Raw genomic sequence first — 17095 nt, forward strand, 5'->3', positions numbered from 1 at the left:
ACCTAAAAACAACAAACAAAACAAAATACAAAACCGAAACAAAACATATAAACAAAAAAACATAATGTACATGCATAACACAAAATCTAAAATGAACAAACAAAACACAGAGGAACTCACCGATAACTTCAAAAATACACAAACAGAGAGCCGAACTTAGCGATAAAGAAAAAAATATAGGAAATCAGAGCCATAAATATTCAACTTAAAAAAACGAAGGGAAATGAACAAACATAAAAACATAAAAACGATCAAAACAAACAAAAAAACATACAGGAACTCACCGATATATTCCAACAAACACAAAAATGCGAGACGTAACAAAGAAATCCAAACAAAAACTCAACAAAACACGATCGGAAATGTAACGGCGCAACCGCAAAAACCAGAGAAATATCAGAGAATCACCGGAGAAGAAAGAACGAGAGAAATATATGAGATTACAAATTTGCCCCTAACATAATAACTATTTATACTAAGCGTGAAAAATTATAAATATACCCCTCCGTTTTTTACACAATTACTAAAAAGCCACTGTTGTCACACAATAAGCTTTGTCACACCATAAGCAATGTGTCTCACCTGATCTCTCCTCTATATATATATATATATATATATATATTAGAGTTGGAAATAATTAGTTATTCTATTTTTTTGATTTGGATAAACGTAATGCGTATAGGAGATAAATTAGCAAAACCGAACCCTATAAATACTACTAAGATATTTGGCCAATCTAAGTTCAATTACCTAACAGAATTGTTCTTTAAATACACTCTAATATTCTCTCTCGATTACTTAACCGAAAATCAAAATGTTTGCGTTCGGATTTTGCTTTTCATTTGACGTTAGTGTGGACTAGCATTACATGCAATCTATACTTGGTTGCTAATCAAAGTCAATCAAAACATGTTCATTGTTTATTCGTTCAAACTTCTGTGGTACACTCCGTCAATAGTAGATTTCTTTAAAAAGGTAAATCGCTTATGCTTTTTGAACCGTTTAAAAGATTTTTGCCGAATATTGACATAATATAAGTTCCCCATGTTAGGGAAATAGTTTATAAAATTATAAATATTTTGTTGCATAACCTATTTCCAAAGTCTATAAATAGGGAGCTATCACATTATTTTACACCTCAATCAAGCCAAAGCTTAACTATAAGCGCAAAGTTTATAAACCCTTGACATATCCAAAGATCTTCAACACAGATTAGCTCTAAATAGCTATCATTTATCTCATAATCAAATCTTCAACCCGGATTAGCTCCAGCATCGAGTTAAGTACAACTTTGTTTTTACTTTACATTCACTTAGAAAGATATTCTCATAATCAATTCTCAGTTGTAGCTTTGTAAGTATTTGTACATTTATCAATACAATGTTTTTATTTTAACGTCTTTAGCCTCTTTTTAATTAAATTTCATGTCAATATGGAATTAATTACGAACCTTATATTGTTTTCGTCATTTCAATATTCACAATCTTTTGATTGGAAGTTAAGACGGTGCGCAATTTCATTAGAAAGACATCCCCGGAATCAAATTGACAATCTTTTACTTTTACATCACATTTACATTGGAAAGACGTTCCCAAAATCAAATTTTCAATCGTCGCTAAGCATATCAATGAGATGTGTAAAGGTGCTACAAACGGTGTTATGTCAAATAAGCATTCTGTTTAGCTTAGGGTATATTTGTTGTTTTTTGAAAAGTTTAAGGGTAAATTTATGTGTTTATTTGATATAAGGGTATATCTGTTTAAACGTGAAAACACAGAGACAAATATGTGTATTAATCCAAAACTCTTCCTAAATTTATTCACATCACAAATAAATCGTTTACTTTTATTATATATGTATAGCATTAATAAGTATGTGTTATTATTTCTTTTAAGTCAATAATTTATTAATACCTATATTTTTACCTAATATATTGTTTAATCCTTATATTTTAATAATAAATTGTTTAGTCTTTAATTTTTATTTTATTCAATAATTTAGTCACTCAAATATTTGAATTATTAAAACAGTTTGACCTTTTTATAATGAAATAAATTATTGAATAGAACAAAATTAGAACTAACAACAATGTATTATTAAAATATAATGATTAAACAATATATTAAATAAAATATAAAAACAAACAAATATTAGAACTAAAGACGCTTGCAACATTATTTACTAAAAGAATTGATTGATATGTGCCTCCCCGAAATTTCATTTTGCTTGCAAAATATATTGCTTCACGTTTCTAATATATGTTTGAATTGATATAGAGTCCGTTTGACTACTTGCTGTCCCGGTTTACTGGTTGTCTTTGGAAAAGACTCATTTTCCAAAAAGCAAATATTCCCTACTATTATAAACAGTTACTTTTCAGTTGTAAAAGGCAAACAAGAAGGAGTCTAACCCAATCAACAAAAGAAAAACCTATTACATATCTTCTTCTACATTATAATCTCATTGGAAAGTAGGCAAAATTTTAGAAAATCTCAACTATCCAAATGGAAAAGGTTTTATAAAGCATAATCTCCATTGCAAACATTCTACAGTTAACTTATTATTGCATTTGAATTCTGGATCTTCATCAACGGGCAGATTAGTTGGATTGGGGAAAAGGAAATCATGTTCCAATTCTTATAAAAACAAGGACATGTATAAAGAAAAATATCTAATAAGCTGGCTGCAGCTGTGCATGACTGCTTGCTGAAGTTCAGTGTGGAAAAGAACAATAGGCAGACTAAAATACAACTCCGGACAATAGGATGGACAATGTGACAATCTTACAGTAAACAACTAGTAGACTACACTTGTAATACTAAAGCATATCTTAGCAACATATTTATGCAAAATAAGATTTTATGACTGTTGGTTTTGTTTAGATTCTCTTGTTGGGTTCAAACACATACTTGACCAGGGACCCCTTGATTGACAACAACTCTGGGAATTCTTTCTTCAACTTGGATGCATCCATCTCGTTGTTGCTTCGGGGTGCAACAATCACCTTCGCTTGCTCATCTAGTGTGAAATTAACCCATTTAAACTCTGGGTTAATGTAACTCTTGTACATCTCCAGAATCTCATTATGGCTCACCACACCTGGGTTTGTGAAGTTCCAAATACCCCTCAAGTTCCTCTTAGCCATCTCTATCGAAATTGGTAGAAGTTCATCCAAGATTGACATGCTGTTTGGAATGTTAACAACCTTGTTGTATCGAGAAATCTTGGTAATGAAGTTCCTCGGGTTGTTAAGATCCGATGAGATTGGCATTCTAACTCTCAGAGTACATACATTTTCGTATTCCTTCAAGAGCTCTTCCACCTGGTCATGATTTTTTAAAAGAACAAACATTAATATCTGTGTATTTAGGAGTGAAACTAAATGTAGAATCAGAAAGTCCAGAGTAAGAAATTACCATAGCCTTGGTTTTTGAATAAAAGGAGCCAATGAAATTAGGTTTGTCTTCCTCAGTATACCCAATGCCAGAACCCTCCGGATGAGCAGCATCATACTCAAATATACAGCCAGTAGCAAAATTCATCATCAAGAGGTTATGCTCTCTGCAAACATCTGCTAATGTGATAGTTCCAGCAACATTTGTGCGAATGGTTTCTGCCTTGTGGGATTCACACCAATCAACATTGGGTCTACCAGTAACGCCAGCAGCATTAAAAACATGGGTTGGCTTAACATTCTGAATATCTGCTAAAAGAGATGATCGATCTTCCAAGCGCCCCCTTCCATATTCAAAAGGAATTCCCTGTTTCTCACACAGCTTCCCAAGGAGACCTCCAATCCATCCAGTCCTACCATAGATCAAGAATTTAAAAGAGGGTTTTCGAGGAGATCCGCTGCTGGTGCTTCTGGGAATTGGAGTGACCATTCTGCTCTGATTAGAAGTATTTGAGACATACGATGCAGATTTGCTCTCTTCAGAACCATCAAAGTGTCTCCCACCAGGCATCATCAACATTCTTGGATGAGGCAGCAAGGCTCCAGTTACATCACCCCACCAATCAGGATTTTGCATGTACCACTCCATAGTCTTCTTCAGTCCCTCCTCCCATGTGGTATGTTCTGCCCATCCAAGGATTTTCAGCTTCTCATCATCAAGAAAGTACCTCTGGTCATTGAATGGCCTGTTCTCCACAAACTTGATGCTTGTTTCAGGGTCCGTTGAGAAAATATTGCATATATCTTTAGCCACATCAATCACTCTTCTTTCCTTCTTAGTTCCAATGTTGTAAACATGACCTACCTCTCCCTTGTGAAGGATGACTTCAAATGCCTCAGCAACATCCTCACAATACAGATAACTCCTCACATTAGAACCATCTCCATGGATTGGAAGAGGTTTCCCCTCCATAGCCAATAGGATAAACTTAGGAATTAACTTTTCAGGGAACTGGTTAGGCCCATAAACATTGTTCCCACGGGTTGTTATCACAGGCAATCCATATGACCTACCATATGCCATAACAAGCATTTCTGCACCAGCTTTTGTTGCAGAATATGGATTAGTAGGTAGGAGCTGAGACGCCTCATGGTTTCCTACAACAGCGTCTTCATCCGTCTCCCCATAAACTTCATCTGTGCTCACGTGGATGAACCTTCTAATCTGGCCAGTGACCTTGCATGCCTCTAACAGAACATGGGTACCATAAATATTGTTTTTGGTAAACTCAAAGCTGTTTCCAAAGGAGTTGTCGACATGGGTCTGGGCAGCAAAGTGCATAATAGTGTCAATGGATTCAGTGATGAGAAGGAAGTTAACAAGGTCAGCGCTGCCAATGTCACCCTTGACAAACTTAAAGTTAGGGGATGATTTTGATGGAAGAAGGTTTTTCAGATTTGAACAGTAATCAAGTTTGTCAAGGACGACAATCTTATAATCAGGGTAATTACGGATAAGGCGATTGCAAACGTGGGATGCAATAAACCCAGCAGCCCCAGTGATGAGGATGTTCTTCGGGCTATAAGAAGCCATGCCAAAACAACTTCTACACAGAAAACATACATAAATTAAATTTCAAATCTACAGCTAAATATACACCAAAGCAAACATGCAACAACAACGCAATAAACGAAACAAGGATCAAAAGATCTCGATCTCAAAGTGAATAATAAAATGGCAAAAGGGCACGGCACAGCGTTCATTCTACACAAACTATTGTACAAAGGAATAAAATAGAAAGAGTAGATCACAATGCAATCACCGAGGAAGAAAATTCCACTTCATCAAATAATAAAATAATAGTATGCTTCATAAAATACAAAAGGAAAATACCAAAAAATATAAAATAAAATAAAATTAGTTGGTAGTTGAAAAACCGAAGGAGCAGAATAAGGAAATCTAATCTGATCCTACTTTGTTTCACTGACATGAACAATCTGTGACAAATAAACTGAATCGAAACCCAATTACTCAAACATATCATTGGAGTTGATCATTTATTGAAAGGAAAAACAGCCCAACAGAAAAGCTAGAAATTTCAGCTTTGGTTTTTCATTCCTCCGCCAAATCAAAATCTACAGAAATTCCAGTTAAAAAATGATGAGTAATTCTCAATCGACCAAATGAAGATCAAGATCAGCCCTAAATTAACAGATCCACTACATAATTCAGAACAGATCGACAACATATGAGCAATCTGAAAAGGCGCCTCAAGGAGACTGAATGTAACATCATCTAATATAATGTCCCTAGTTCCAGCAGAGATCCAGATTCAAATAAGCAACAAATGTAGATCAAGCAATGCTGGACAAAGTAAGAGACAAAATCCATCACCTTTAGCAACAGATCTAACAACGAGAACATTCAGATCAGAAAAAATAGGTTAAACTAGAGCAAAATCCCAAGATCCAAGGAAACTAAAATCACGCCTACGCAGGAGAAAAACAAGAGCAAAAAAAAAAAAAAAAAAAAAACAGAAATAGAATGAAGGATTGACTTACAAATCCAATTTAGGTCAAGATGAAGCAAAACCCAGATACAGAATTCAAAATTGTGGAAAGAGAAAGACTCGGACAAGGAAAGGAAGAGCAGAAGGAGGGAATAGTTAGAGAAGCGGATGGTAGAGAGTCGATATATATAGGTACATATCGTGTATGTATACATGTGCCCACCATTAAAGTTGCCAAATGATAGATGCAAAGACAATAATAGCCTTGGAGGTACAAATATTACAGGAATCATATTAATTAATTTCCTTTGTGGTTGTTAGGGGGTAGTGGTAAAATTGGGAGATGGAAAAGATTTGTCTGCAAAAGAGAAGTTTTGCTCGAAATATGAAATGGAATAAAGTGAGCTACATGCATGGCATTGGCAACTAACAATTGGTTGGCAAGAGGTGGGATGGGAAGTAGGGAAAATAAATACAAATGTATATTTCAATTTTTTAATTACTCGTGTAATATCCACACTTGCTTTCAAAGTTTTTTTTTTTATATTATATATATATATAATAGTGGAAGTAGAGAGAAATGAGAAGAAATGTTATAGAGACTTTTTGACTAGTTATCAACGTAGTAAAAAATAAAAAATAAAAATATTTAATTAATTAATAATAATAGAATAAAAATTAAAAAGTCATTTATATGTATTTATAATTTATAATAATAATAAAAGGTTGCCAATTACGAGTCTATTAATTAAAATAATAATAAAAATTAAGAGTTACATAAAGATGAAAAAACACAAAGCGAACGAAATCTAAAAGTCACAAATAAACCTATATATAAAGCATGATAGATAGTATCCACCATTAAACCAAAGTCATTATCAACCTTTAGTTTTGATGACGTATTAGTTTTGTTTTTCATACTCTTATAATATAGTTTTATAATTTTATTCTTTATTTAAATAATATAGTCTTCTAATTTGTTATTACTTTATTAAGAGATTCATGTCTATTTAGAATCGGTTTCCATTGATAAACTATTTAATAGCATTTTCTTCCAGAATTTGGAGGATATGAACTTTGATATCTCCAACTGAAGAAATCCGATAGAAATAGAAGATCCTTAGACAACTAAAATTAGGAAACGCAAAGATGTCAAAAATTATAGGAAATCCTGATGTTTCTGAAGGTAATTATTCGATTTTTTCATATATAGTAGTTATTTTGTTCTCAATTGCATTGTTGCTTTGTTTTTATAAAACAACAGTTGTTATAGTTCCATTTTTTAGAGATGAAATTGTTGATCCCTTGTGAGATAGAGTTTAGTTCCAAATGGGAGGAAGGTGAATGGAACTATTAGGTAACTTTAACCCTTAATAAAATTTTCTCACAATTAATTCCATAGCACGGAACAAAGGCAGATTCACAATTAGAGGCAATCTTCGTTTATTGAGTTATACAGCCAAACGAAGTTTGATTCTAACCAAAGGAATGCGTAAAAAACTTAAAGGACATAAAAAAACTTAAAGTTTGTAATGGAATCTAGAAAACTGATTATGATTACACTGAAAATAAAGCTAAGAATTATAAAAGTGAAATAACTTGCATCAAATTGAATGAGATTGAATATTGAATTGTTGGGGAGACTAGAGCTAGAACTTACAAATTGAAAGTTGATCAAATTGAATAAACTAAGGCTGTAGATTTAGCTAAAGTCCATTTTAGAGAATTGTTTGAATTCCATTTGGATTGAGTTTGATTTTGATTTGATTTTTGTTGATTGTTTGAGTTGGATCTCTTCTATCTCGATTTCTTTCTCTTTTATACTCTTTTATTTGAGCCAATAACTGCTGGTTCCCACTTCTTCCATGCAGTAGCCACCCACGTTCTTGGTAAGTTCCACTCAGCGCAAAGAGCTCTGTAACTGTTCCTAGTGGATCTAGATGCTAGCCAGTAAGATCCCTAACTTCCCACTAACATCACTCCTCTTTTTGGCGGCACGTTCTATTCTTCAGCAGGTATTGTCTTTCCCACGTAATTCATGTTAATTTTTTTACCGAATTAGCCCCTGATTTTTAAGTCTTCATTGATTCGCCCAGCAGGTTCTAAAAAGTACGCTATCAGTCCCTATTAAGTTCTATCTTTGGCTTTTGTGTCCCTTTTGCCTATCTTCTCTGATTTAGGCCCATTCTGGTAGTCGTTAATTACCTAATTAGCCCAAACTAATTGTAGGAGAAATAATTGCCCCCTCAGATATTAGCTTTAGAACTTGAGCTGATACTTGGACGTCTTTTACCCCTTCACTTAACTCTTTGGTGACTATCATAATGACCTGACAACTTTTTTCAAATTCTAACTATTTTGGTTAGCAGTCAATCCTAGTTGAGGTATAACTCTATATTTACTCCACTTCTTTACCGTTTAAAAGACTCTCCATCTTCTTACTCTTCTTCATTCTTGGTGAATTTCGCAAAATTTCTCCTACAGCTTGCGCATTCACCTTTGGATTCTGCCTCTTTCTCTTTTACTCATTCTTTTTCAGCTTCGATAAGTTTCTTGCTCTTGTTGCTTTTCTCTAGCCTTCTTCGACTTTTTCATTGTTGTTCTTATTTCATGTGTCTATTCGTTTTGTAGAGATGGCCAAATCTTTTTCGATTCCTACTCCCCATACTGGTTCATCCAATACTCCAAGTCCATTGGTAAGTTTCCATCTTTCTTTTATATTTGGTGCTTTTCAGATGGTTTTTGGGTCGAGTCTAGGGTTTGTCATAGATTTCGTAGTTTAAAGTTTCCATTTATTCTGCAGCATAGTAGTTTAAAGTTTCCATTTATTCTGCAGCATACTCTTTTTACTATGACCGACTGTTCGGTCACCACTACTTTGCCCGACTTTCCATACCCTTTATCTTCCGACCAAGAACTACTGGTCTTCAAACAGCTCGTTAAACCTCCCAGTTGTGGAAAAAACAAGACTTGGCCTCGTTATACGCCCTTATGGAGTGATTGGATCAAGTGCTTAAAACCCATATTTGGCTCTCACTGGGAAAGACAACAAAATTTGGACTTCATCAATCTAACGGCCCAACCGATTCAGTTCTCAAAGGGTTTATTGCTTGGTTCCATGTCGATGTGGTCGAGCTCTTGCAACTCCTTCATTTTCCCAGGCGGCCCTATATCCATCACTCTCCGTGACATTGTTGCCCCGACTCACCTACCCATTGTTGGACCTGATGTCCATTGTTTGATCACCACTAAGGAATATCCAGATTTTAATGTCACACCTTTCAACTATTACAAGATGATTGCTGCCTATGCCTCACTCCCAGCTGTTGAAGCTCCTACTAAAGAAGAACATGTAGCTTTCCTCTGGGTCTTGTTGAATAAGTTTATTCTGTTCCATTAGGGAGGAATGTCAACCTTGGATTCCCTTCCAATGGCGAAGGTCTTAGCTTCAGGAGCTTCATTACCTTTGGAAAAATCTTGTTAGGCTTTGTCTTTCATCAAATTCAGCAGTCAATTATCAGTGAGCCCTTTACTAGGTTGAGTGGGTGTGTTTGGATCCTGCAACTATGGTTGTTCTCCTATTTCCCAGCCCTTAGGGGAAATAGTTCACTGGAGATAGGTTTTTCTGGTATGAGGGTGGCTTTATGTGAGAGCTCCCTTGAGGCGACAAAGGACATGCATTTCTTTCACTCCTTGAGGATGTCTACTCCTGATTATCTTACCTTCGACAAAGTTCCTAAAGATCTGCCTAGAAGTGCCCATAACTTTTATCTGGAGGATTCTGATGGCATTGGACCTTACTTGAGGCAACACTTCCTTCACCAAACCTATCTCCATGTGGGTACGTGTTATCGTCGTAATTTATAGCATTTATAGTATTTAATTACTAGTTATTTTGTACCATTTTAATAAATTTTAATAATGGTTTTTGTATATTTTCTTCATTTTATGTATCTAAGTCACTTTGTGTGTTTTTCAGGCACTTTCGCAAGGTTTTCGACATAAATAACCAAAGTCAGGGCTTAAAGTGAGAACTCGGGAGTAAAAAAGAGTGAAAAAATGAGTTTTTAGTGATTTCCCGTATGCATCTTGCCGAGATAGGAAGCATCTTATCGAGATGGAGCTGTGAGTTGTAAAGTCTCCTTGTTCATATTGAGGGCAGATTTGACACATTTTCGTATTTTCATCGTATCTCCCTCATACGGACTCGGATTGAGGCGATTCAAAATGCGTTGGAAAGCTAAGAGAAAGATGTACAAATGACTAATAATAATCATCTCCAAATTCAAATTGTAACTGTTAGGCAAATTCTGCAAGTGCACGGTTTTGCTTGTAGTAATAATAAGATATCATTCCCACAGAGAACGCTGATTAACTACTATAACGGATTTAATTTATAAATTCGATTTGTAAAATAGTTTTGTTTAGAAAGAATGATAATAATACTTAAATTATATTTCCTAAGTTTCTATTCTGTGCATAGCTTGGGATACATACAGATTTTAATAAGTTTAAACCCAAAAACATTTTCCAAACTTACTGCAGTTGTATCAGATAGAAATATTTAATCCAATCTCTCGATCCATGATTAAATAACTTGGATTCTTTTAGATAGATAATTCCAATTCCTCGACCTATCGCAGTGAATTAGAATTAAGAATTAAAAACGAAACAAGTGGATCATGTGATACAATTATCCTTTTATGAACTGAATCTCTTCTAACTTCATAAAATGATAACTATTCCTATGTCTTGCTTAAATGGATTTCCCTAGAATAATCATAAAAGCTATAATAGAATCTGATGATGAATATAGCATAATTTGCATTTTGATTGAATTGTAATTTTGATAAACAAGTGTTTGACAGAGTTAATGATTTTTCAAAAGTAAAAAATACATAGAATAAAGACTGTAAAAGATGAGAGTATAGGGGTTGTGAATCCTTTTACTGTCTCTGTAAGGTTTGTCAGGCCTCTGGGTGTCTTCTTCTTTGTATCTTGTATCTCGAGGAAGTGTATCTCTCGATCTTGCTTCTTTTAATGTTGGAAATAGAAGCTTAGAAACTGTAGAATCTTCCTTACTATAATGTACTTTTTGTAACTATGTCTGTATTATTCTTCTTTCTTTCTCTCTGTATATCTGTGTTTTGTGAGAAGAGTATCCTTTTATAGTGGATGAAGAATCATGTCTCTTCAAGATGATAACTCTTTAAGTGTTGTCATGGAGAGTCATAGCCCATGGTGAAGAAGGATGATGATTCAGGATAAAAGAGATGTATTTAAACTGAAGAATCATATCTTTTTACAGTGAAGACATCGGTCACGAACGAGACACGGGTGTCACGTTTGTGACTTTGCTTTGCCATGCAAAGTTGACGAAACTATCTGTCACGATCGCTACATATGGTTTTCTATCTTTGGTGAATTTCGGGTAGGATCACGAACAGGACTCGGGCGTCACGATCGTGACAGATACTTTTGCCCTAATTCGGCTCTTTTCTTTTGTCTTTGATCTGTTCCTTGCTGATATTCCTTCATATTGAGCTTTTAAGTGTTTCAAACCTATCTTTGGAGAAATCATGAAAAAACAAGTGAAATCTTTCCAAAACCTATCCTAAACTAAACTAAATGCATTAATATAAATATGAATATGCATGCATAAATATGTAAATTAAGGACTTATCAATTCCCCTACACTTAATCTTTTGCTTGTCCTCAAGCAAAGACGTTTGCTTTTTCTTCAAATCGTTTTAAATTACGATTATATAAGTTCATCTTTATCTGAAAAATTGAAAAATTTCCAAAGAATATCTTTAAAGATAATTTATATGCAAAATCTAAAGTATGTAAACAAAAATAGAACTATCAACTATCTCATTTGTTCTTTTGGTAAGATGAAGCTTTCAGGATGTTTTTTAAGCACGCACTTATGATCAAAAAGTCTCAATAAATTTTTAGGTATCCTAGTTTCTATTTCACTCATATGGTTGCATTTTATGCTCCGTACCATACTCACCTTTTTCCGCTCTTTTCTTATCTCTTTTCTTATCTCGCCTTTTTTTTATATCACATTGGATATTTCTCTCAACTCGTTTTTCTCTCAAATGCATATACCCTCATTCTTTATTGACTCAATGACCTTATATGTATTATGGTTGTAGTTTCCTTAGTTCTTCATCTGTGTTTGAAATAATTTTGAGAAGAATCAAGTTAAAAAAAGTTTTATAAAACATGTTTTTAAGAAATCATAAGTTTAAAAATTGCATATGAATGTTCAATTTTAAAATAAAGATAAAGATATACAAGAATAACGTAAAATGACAAAGATGAAGGGTATCGGGATCGACTTTTTTTATTTATTTTTTCGATCGCTTTCCCTGATCCAATTGTTAGTAAAGAGACACAACTTTTTTGATTTTCCTAATAATTTTTTTTTGCTTTTTCATTGATAATAATTTTTCTCTCTTTTTTTTCTTTTTTTTCTTAATAGACTCGATAGACGACTCCCCCTACACTTAAATCGGACAATGTCCTCATTGAGTGGGGAAAACTAAAATGTAAACATGCGAAAACTAAAAACTAGAAAACGAAAAACTAAAAAGAAAATAAAATTTGGAAAGATAGATACTATTCTGCATGGGGTGAAGATGGTGGAGATGGTGTGAATTCAACATTGTTGCGTCAGAAAAATGAAAATAGTTTCCGACGTGTTAAAGCATGGTCCTTCTTCAAAGTCTCAACATCTTGGTCGATTTTGTCGACCTTAGTCAGTAAATTGGCATTATCCTCATTAACACGGTCCAACCGTGTCAAAACCTGTCACTTACGAATGGTTTCTGCTTCCATTTCTTCACTCATTTCCAGAACAATGAATTTAGTTGGATCACTTTGCCATAAGTGATATTGGGTTAGCATCTGGCGGTGATGAGTGGCAGCGGCCCTATGGCGATGTGAATCCATAAAAACATGATCATCAATAATTGCACATATAGTTTTTGAAACACATCTGAAACGAAGAAGTGATTTAATTGGTAAGTGGGTAAGAATTTCAATCAGTAAATCGTCAGGAATATATGCCATTGTCTTCCAGAAAGTGGATGGTGAATGGTGAGAAGATATATTCCTTATATAGAAGGATTTGTGGTGGTTAGGTGTAGGTAAAGGTGTAATGAATGGTTGTAATGGTTGAGTGTTTGATTGGTGAAAGTGAAAGGTTATGTTGTTTGAAGAGTAAAAGGTGTTTGGGAAGATAAAGATAGGGAAGAGTAATGATAGATTGAAGTTGACTAGGAATATGAAAGAATTAAATCATAATCAAACTTGATAATTTAGGGTTTTTGGCTGAAATCTAGTTGTCACGTTCGTGACATGTGGTCACGTTCATGATGGCTACAGCTCTTGCGATTCAATTTCACAAGTATCTCTGTCACGATCGCGACATGGGTGTGCTCCTTGCGTCTTCAATTTTATCAATCTTCAATTGTTGCTCCTTTTGTCTGTCACGAACATGACATGAAGGTCAATATGTAACTTGTATTTATCTGAAAAATACTAAAAAATGCAGCAATGTTAAATAAGAAAGGGTTCGTCCTAATGACTTCCCTTACTAATAAGAATAAATATACTGTGGAAATATATAGAAAAGATCGTGTCAAGGATCAGACAGATACTTAACAGTATTGTCATTTTGTTGATCTTTGGTCTCAAAATAGACCTTACAGCGGTGTCTATTTACTTTAAACAATTCTCCCTTGAGATTTTTAAGTTCTAATGCTCTGTTGCTAAATACATTATTGACCTCATAGGGTCCTGTCCATCTGGATTCTAATTTTCCAGGGAACAGTCTGAGGCGAGAATTGAACAGTAAAACTTTATCACCTACATTAAATATTTTTGTTTTTAAACGGGAATCATGCCATCCCTTAATTCGTTCCTTATATAACTTAGCATTTTCGTATGACTGGATACGCAATTCATCTAATTCATTTAATTGCAGTAGCCTTTTCTTTCCTGCACTTTGCAAATCATAATTCAAAGCTTTGATTGCCCAGTAAGCTTTATGTTCTAACTCAACAAGTAAATGATATGCCTTACCATAAACCAACCGATATGGCGTCATTCCTATTGGAGTTTTGAATGCAGTGTGGTATGCCCATAATGCATCATCAAGCTTAATTGACCAATCTTTCCTAGAGGATGAAACTGTTTTCTCCAGAATCCATTTTATCTCTTTATTAGAAATCTCAACTTGTCCACTTGTTTGTGGATGATAGGGGGTAGAGACACGATGGTGTACCCCGTATTTTCTCATTAGAGATGCAAATGAACTATTTATAAAAATGTGTTCCTCCATCACTTATTATAGCTCTTGGTACTCCAAACCTGCTAAATAGCTTTTTCAAGAATTTAACTACGACCTTTGCATCATTAGTGGGAGCAGCTATTGCTTCAACCCATTTAGACACATAGTCGACTGCAACTAATATATAATTATTGCCAAATGACGTGGGGAATATACCCATGAAATCTATACCCCATACATCAAAAAGTTCTGCCTCTAAGATAGATCTTAATGGCATTTCATCATGTTTTCCTAAGTTACCGGTTCTTTGGCTCTTATCACAATGAGTGACATAAGCACGAACGTCTCTAAATAATGTTGGCCAAAAAAAACCACTGTCTAATATCTTGGCTGCTGTTTCAGTAGCCCCATGATGTCCTCCATATGGGCTATCATGACAATCATGAATTACAGAATTAATTTCATGGTCATTCACGCATCTTCTTATTATTCCATCTCCACATACCTTAAATAAATATGGGTCATCCCATAGATATTTTTTAACATCTGAGAAAAACTTTTTCTTTTGATGATATGTTAGATCAGAAGGAATAATATTTGTTGCATGATAATTTGCAAAATCAGCATACCATGGTACTATATAACAATCAACTTTCATAAGATTTTCATCAACAAAATTATCATTTATCCCAGAAGAGTCTCCTAATGGTCCATATTCATCCTCCAATCTAGATAGATGGTCCGCTACAACATTTTTAACCCCCTTTATTTATCTCTTATCTCGAAGTCAAACTCTTATAATAAGAGAACCCATCGGATGAGACGAGGTTTCGCATCCTTCTTTGAGAATAAATACCTCAAAGTAGCATGATCAGTATATATAATAACTTTTGAACCTAACAGATATGACCTGAACTTATCATATGCAAATACTACAGCTAACATCTCCTTCTCAGTTGTCGTATAATTCAATTGTGCTCCTGATAGTGTATGACTCGCATAATGAATCACATGCAATTCTTTTATCTTTTCTCTGACCTAGTACACACCCTATTGCTAAGTCACTTGCATCACACATAATTTCAAATGGTTGATCCCAATCTGGTTTTGTTATTACTGGTGTAGTAACTAAAGCTGTTTTAAGAATGTTAAAAGCTTCTTGACAGTCCTTATTAAAGTCAAAGGGATTATCTTTTATTAGCAAATTAGTAAGAGGTTTAGCAATAACAGAAAAATTCTTAATGAATCTCCTGTAAAAACCCGCATGGCCTAGAAACGACCTAATACCTTTAATATTTGTTGGTGCTGGTAATTTCTCTACCAGTTCAGTTTTTGCTCTATCTACCTCTATACCTTTTTCTGAGATTTTATGCCCTAAGACAATTCCTTCATCTACCATGAAGTGACATTTTTCCCAATTCAAAACTAGGTTTGTCTCCTCATATCTAGCTTAAACTTTATCTAGGTTCATCAAGCATGCATTGAAAGAATCTCCATATACAGAGAAATCATCCATGAATACTTCCATGATATCTTCTATGAAATCACTAAAAATGGAAGTCATGCATCTCTGAAATGTGGCTGGTGCATTACATAAACCAAAAGGCATCCTTCTATAAGCAAATGTACCATAGGGACATGTAAATGTAGTTTTATCCTGGTCATTTGGATAAATAAATATATGTAAAAATCCAGAGTATCCATCAAGGAAACAATAAAAAGCATGCCCAACTATCCTTTTTTATCATTTGGTCGATAAAAGGTAAGGGAAAATGGTCTTTCCTAGTGGCTGAATTAAGCTTCCTATAGTCTATAACAACCCTCCATCTAGTGGTGGTTCGTGTTGGTATAAGTTCACATTGATCATTTCTTACTACTGTCATACCGCCCTTCTTTGGTACACAGTGAATAGGACTGGCCCATTCACTATCTGATATAGGGTATATAATTCCTGCATTTAATAATTTGGTAATTTCTGCTCTTACTACTTCTTTCATATTTGGATTCAATCTTCTTTGCCTATCTGCTTTTGGTAATTGTCCCTCAATTAGGTGTATCCTATGCATTACTATATTTGGACTAATTCCTTTGAGATCAGATATCTGCCAACCTATACTTTTGATTCTTTTTCTTACTACCTCTAGTAATCTTATTTCCTGGTTCGCATCTAACTTATCAGAAATTATTATTTGCAAAGTATTACCTTCTACCTCAAATGCTTTGGCAAATCTTTTAATTCCAAAATGGGTGGTTTCTCTATTGAAGGAGGAATTGGTCCTTCACTCCTAAAAAGTGGTTCTGGTATCTTATTTTCTAGTTATGGTTCTAATTCTGGTTCACTCTCATCACTTTCTTCACTGGTTAAATCATTTATACATTCATCTAAGTCGACCTTCATGCACACACTATCCTCCATAGGATATCTCATTACTTTATTCATATCAAACTCAACCTTATCATCACCTATCCTTAATACTATCTTTCCTTCCGAAACATCAACTAATGCCCTTCCTGCATTCATGAATGGTCTTCCTAGGATCAAAGGACAATTAACGTCATACGCAAAATCTAAGATGACAAAGTCAGTAGGAAAAATAAATTTATCCATTTTCACTAATACATCTTCTATAATCCCATATGGTTTCTTAATAGTCTGATATGCTAATTGTAAAACCATAGATGTTCGTTTAATATCCTCTTCTAGTCCTAAATTCTTAAAAATAGATAAAGGCATCAAATTGATACTGGCTCCTAAATCACATAGACAATTGGGAAACTCTACTTCTCCTAGTTTACGTGGGATAGTGAAACATCCAGGATCTTTTAATTTCGTAGGTACTTGACTAGAAATTATAGAACTACAGTCTTCCGTAAGGGCGACTGTAGATG

General features: G+C 34.3%; 1 protein-coding gene across 2 annotated transcripts; it reads right to left on the reverse strand.

Moving 5' to 3' along the window:
• Window positions 1-2583: 2583 nt before the first annotated feature.
• LOC136218585 (trifunctional UDP-glucose 4,6-dehydratase/UDP-4-keto-6-deoxy-D-glucose 3,5-epimerase/UDP-4-keto-L-rhamnose-reductase RHM1) lies at window positions 2584-6111 on the reverse strand. 2 transcript variants are annotated; one of them, XM_066005557.1, is made up of 3 exons: window positions 5957-6111; window positions 3417-5001; window positions 2584-3322 (listed from the first exon to the last, which is right to left on the reverse strand). In XM_066005557.1, exons 2-3 carry the CDS (start codon window positions 4986-4988, stop codon window positions 2879-2881), a joined length of 2016 nt encoding a protein of 671 aa, XP_065861629.1. In that variant the 5' UTR covers window positions 4989-5001; window positions 5957-6111; the 3' UTR covers window positions 2584-2878. The 2 variants fall into 2 exon arrangements, with proteins under 2 accessions (XP_065861629.1, XP_065861630.1); XM_066005558.1 differs by having other exon boundaries at window positions 3417-4998; window positions 5957-6100.
• Window positions 6112-17095: the final 10984 nt, after the last annotated feature.

Source organism: Euphorbia lathyris, chromosome 2, assembly GCF_963576675.1.
Source record: "Euphorbia lathyris chromosome 2, ddEupLath1.1, whole genome shotgun sequence".
In the NCBI taxonomy this organism is placed as follows: domain Eukaryota; kingdom Viridiplantae; phylum Streptophyta; class Magnoliopsida; order Malpighiales; family Euphorbiaceae; genus Euphorbia; species Euphorbia lathyris.

Coding starts and splice junctions, on each gene's coding strand:
- LOC136218585 (XM_066005557.1), bottom strand. CDS start 4,988: ATGGCTTCTTATAGCCCGAAGAACATCCTCATCACTGGGGCTGCTGGG. Junction 3,323..3,416: donor ATTCAAAAACCAAGGCTATG/GTAATTTCTTAC, acceptor AATCATGACCAG/GTGGAAGAGCTCTTGAAGGA.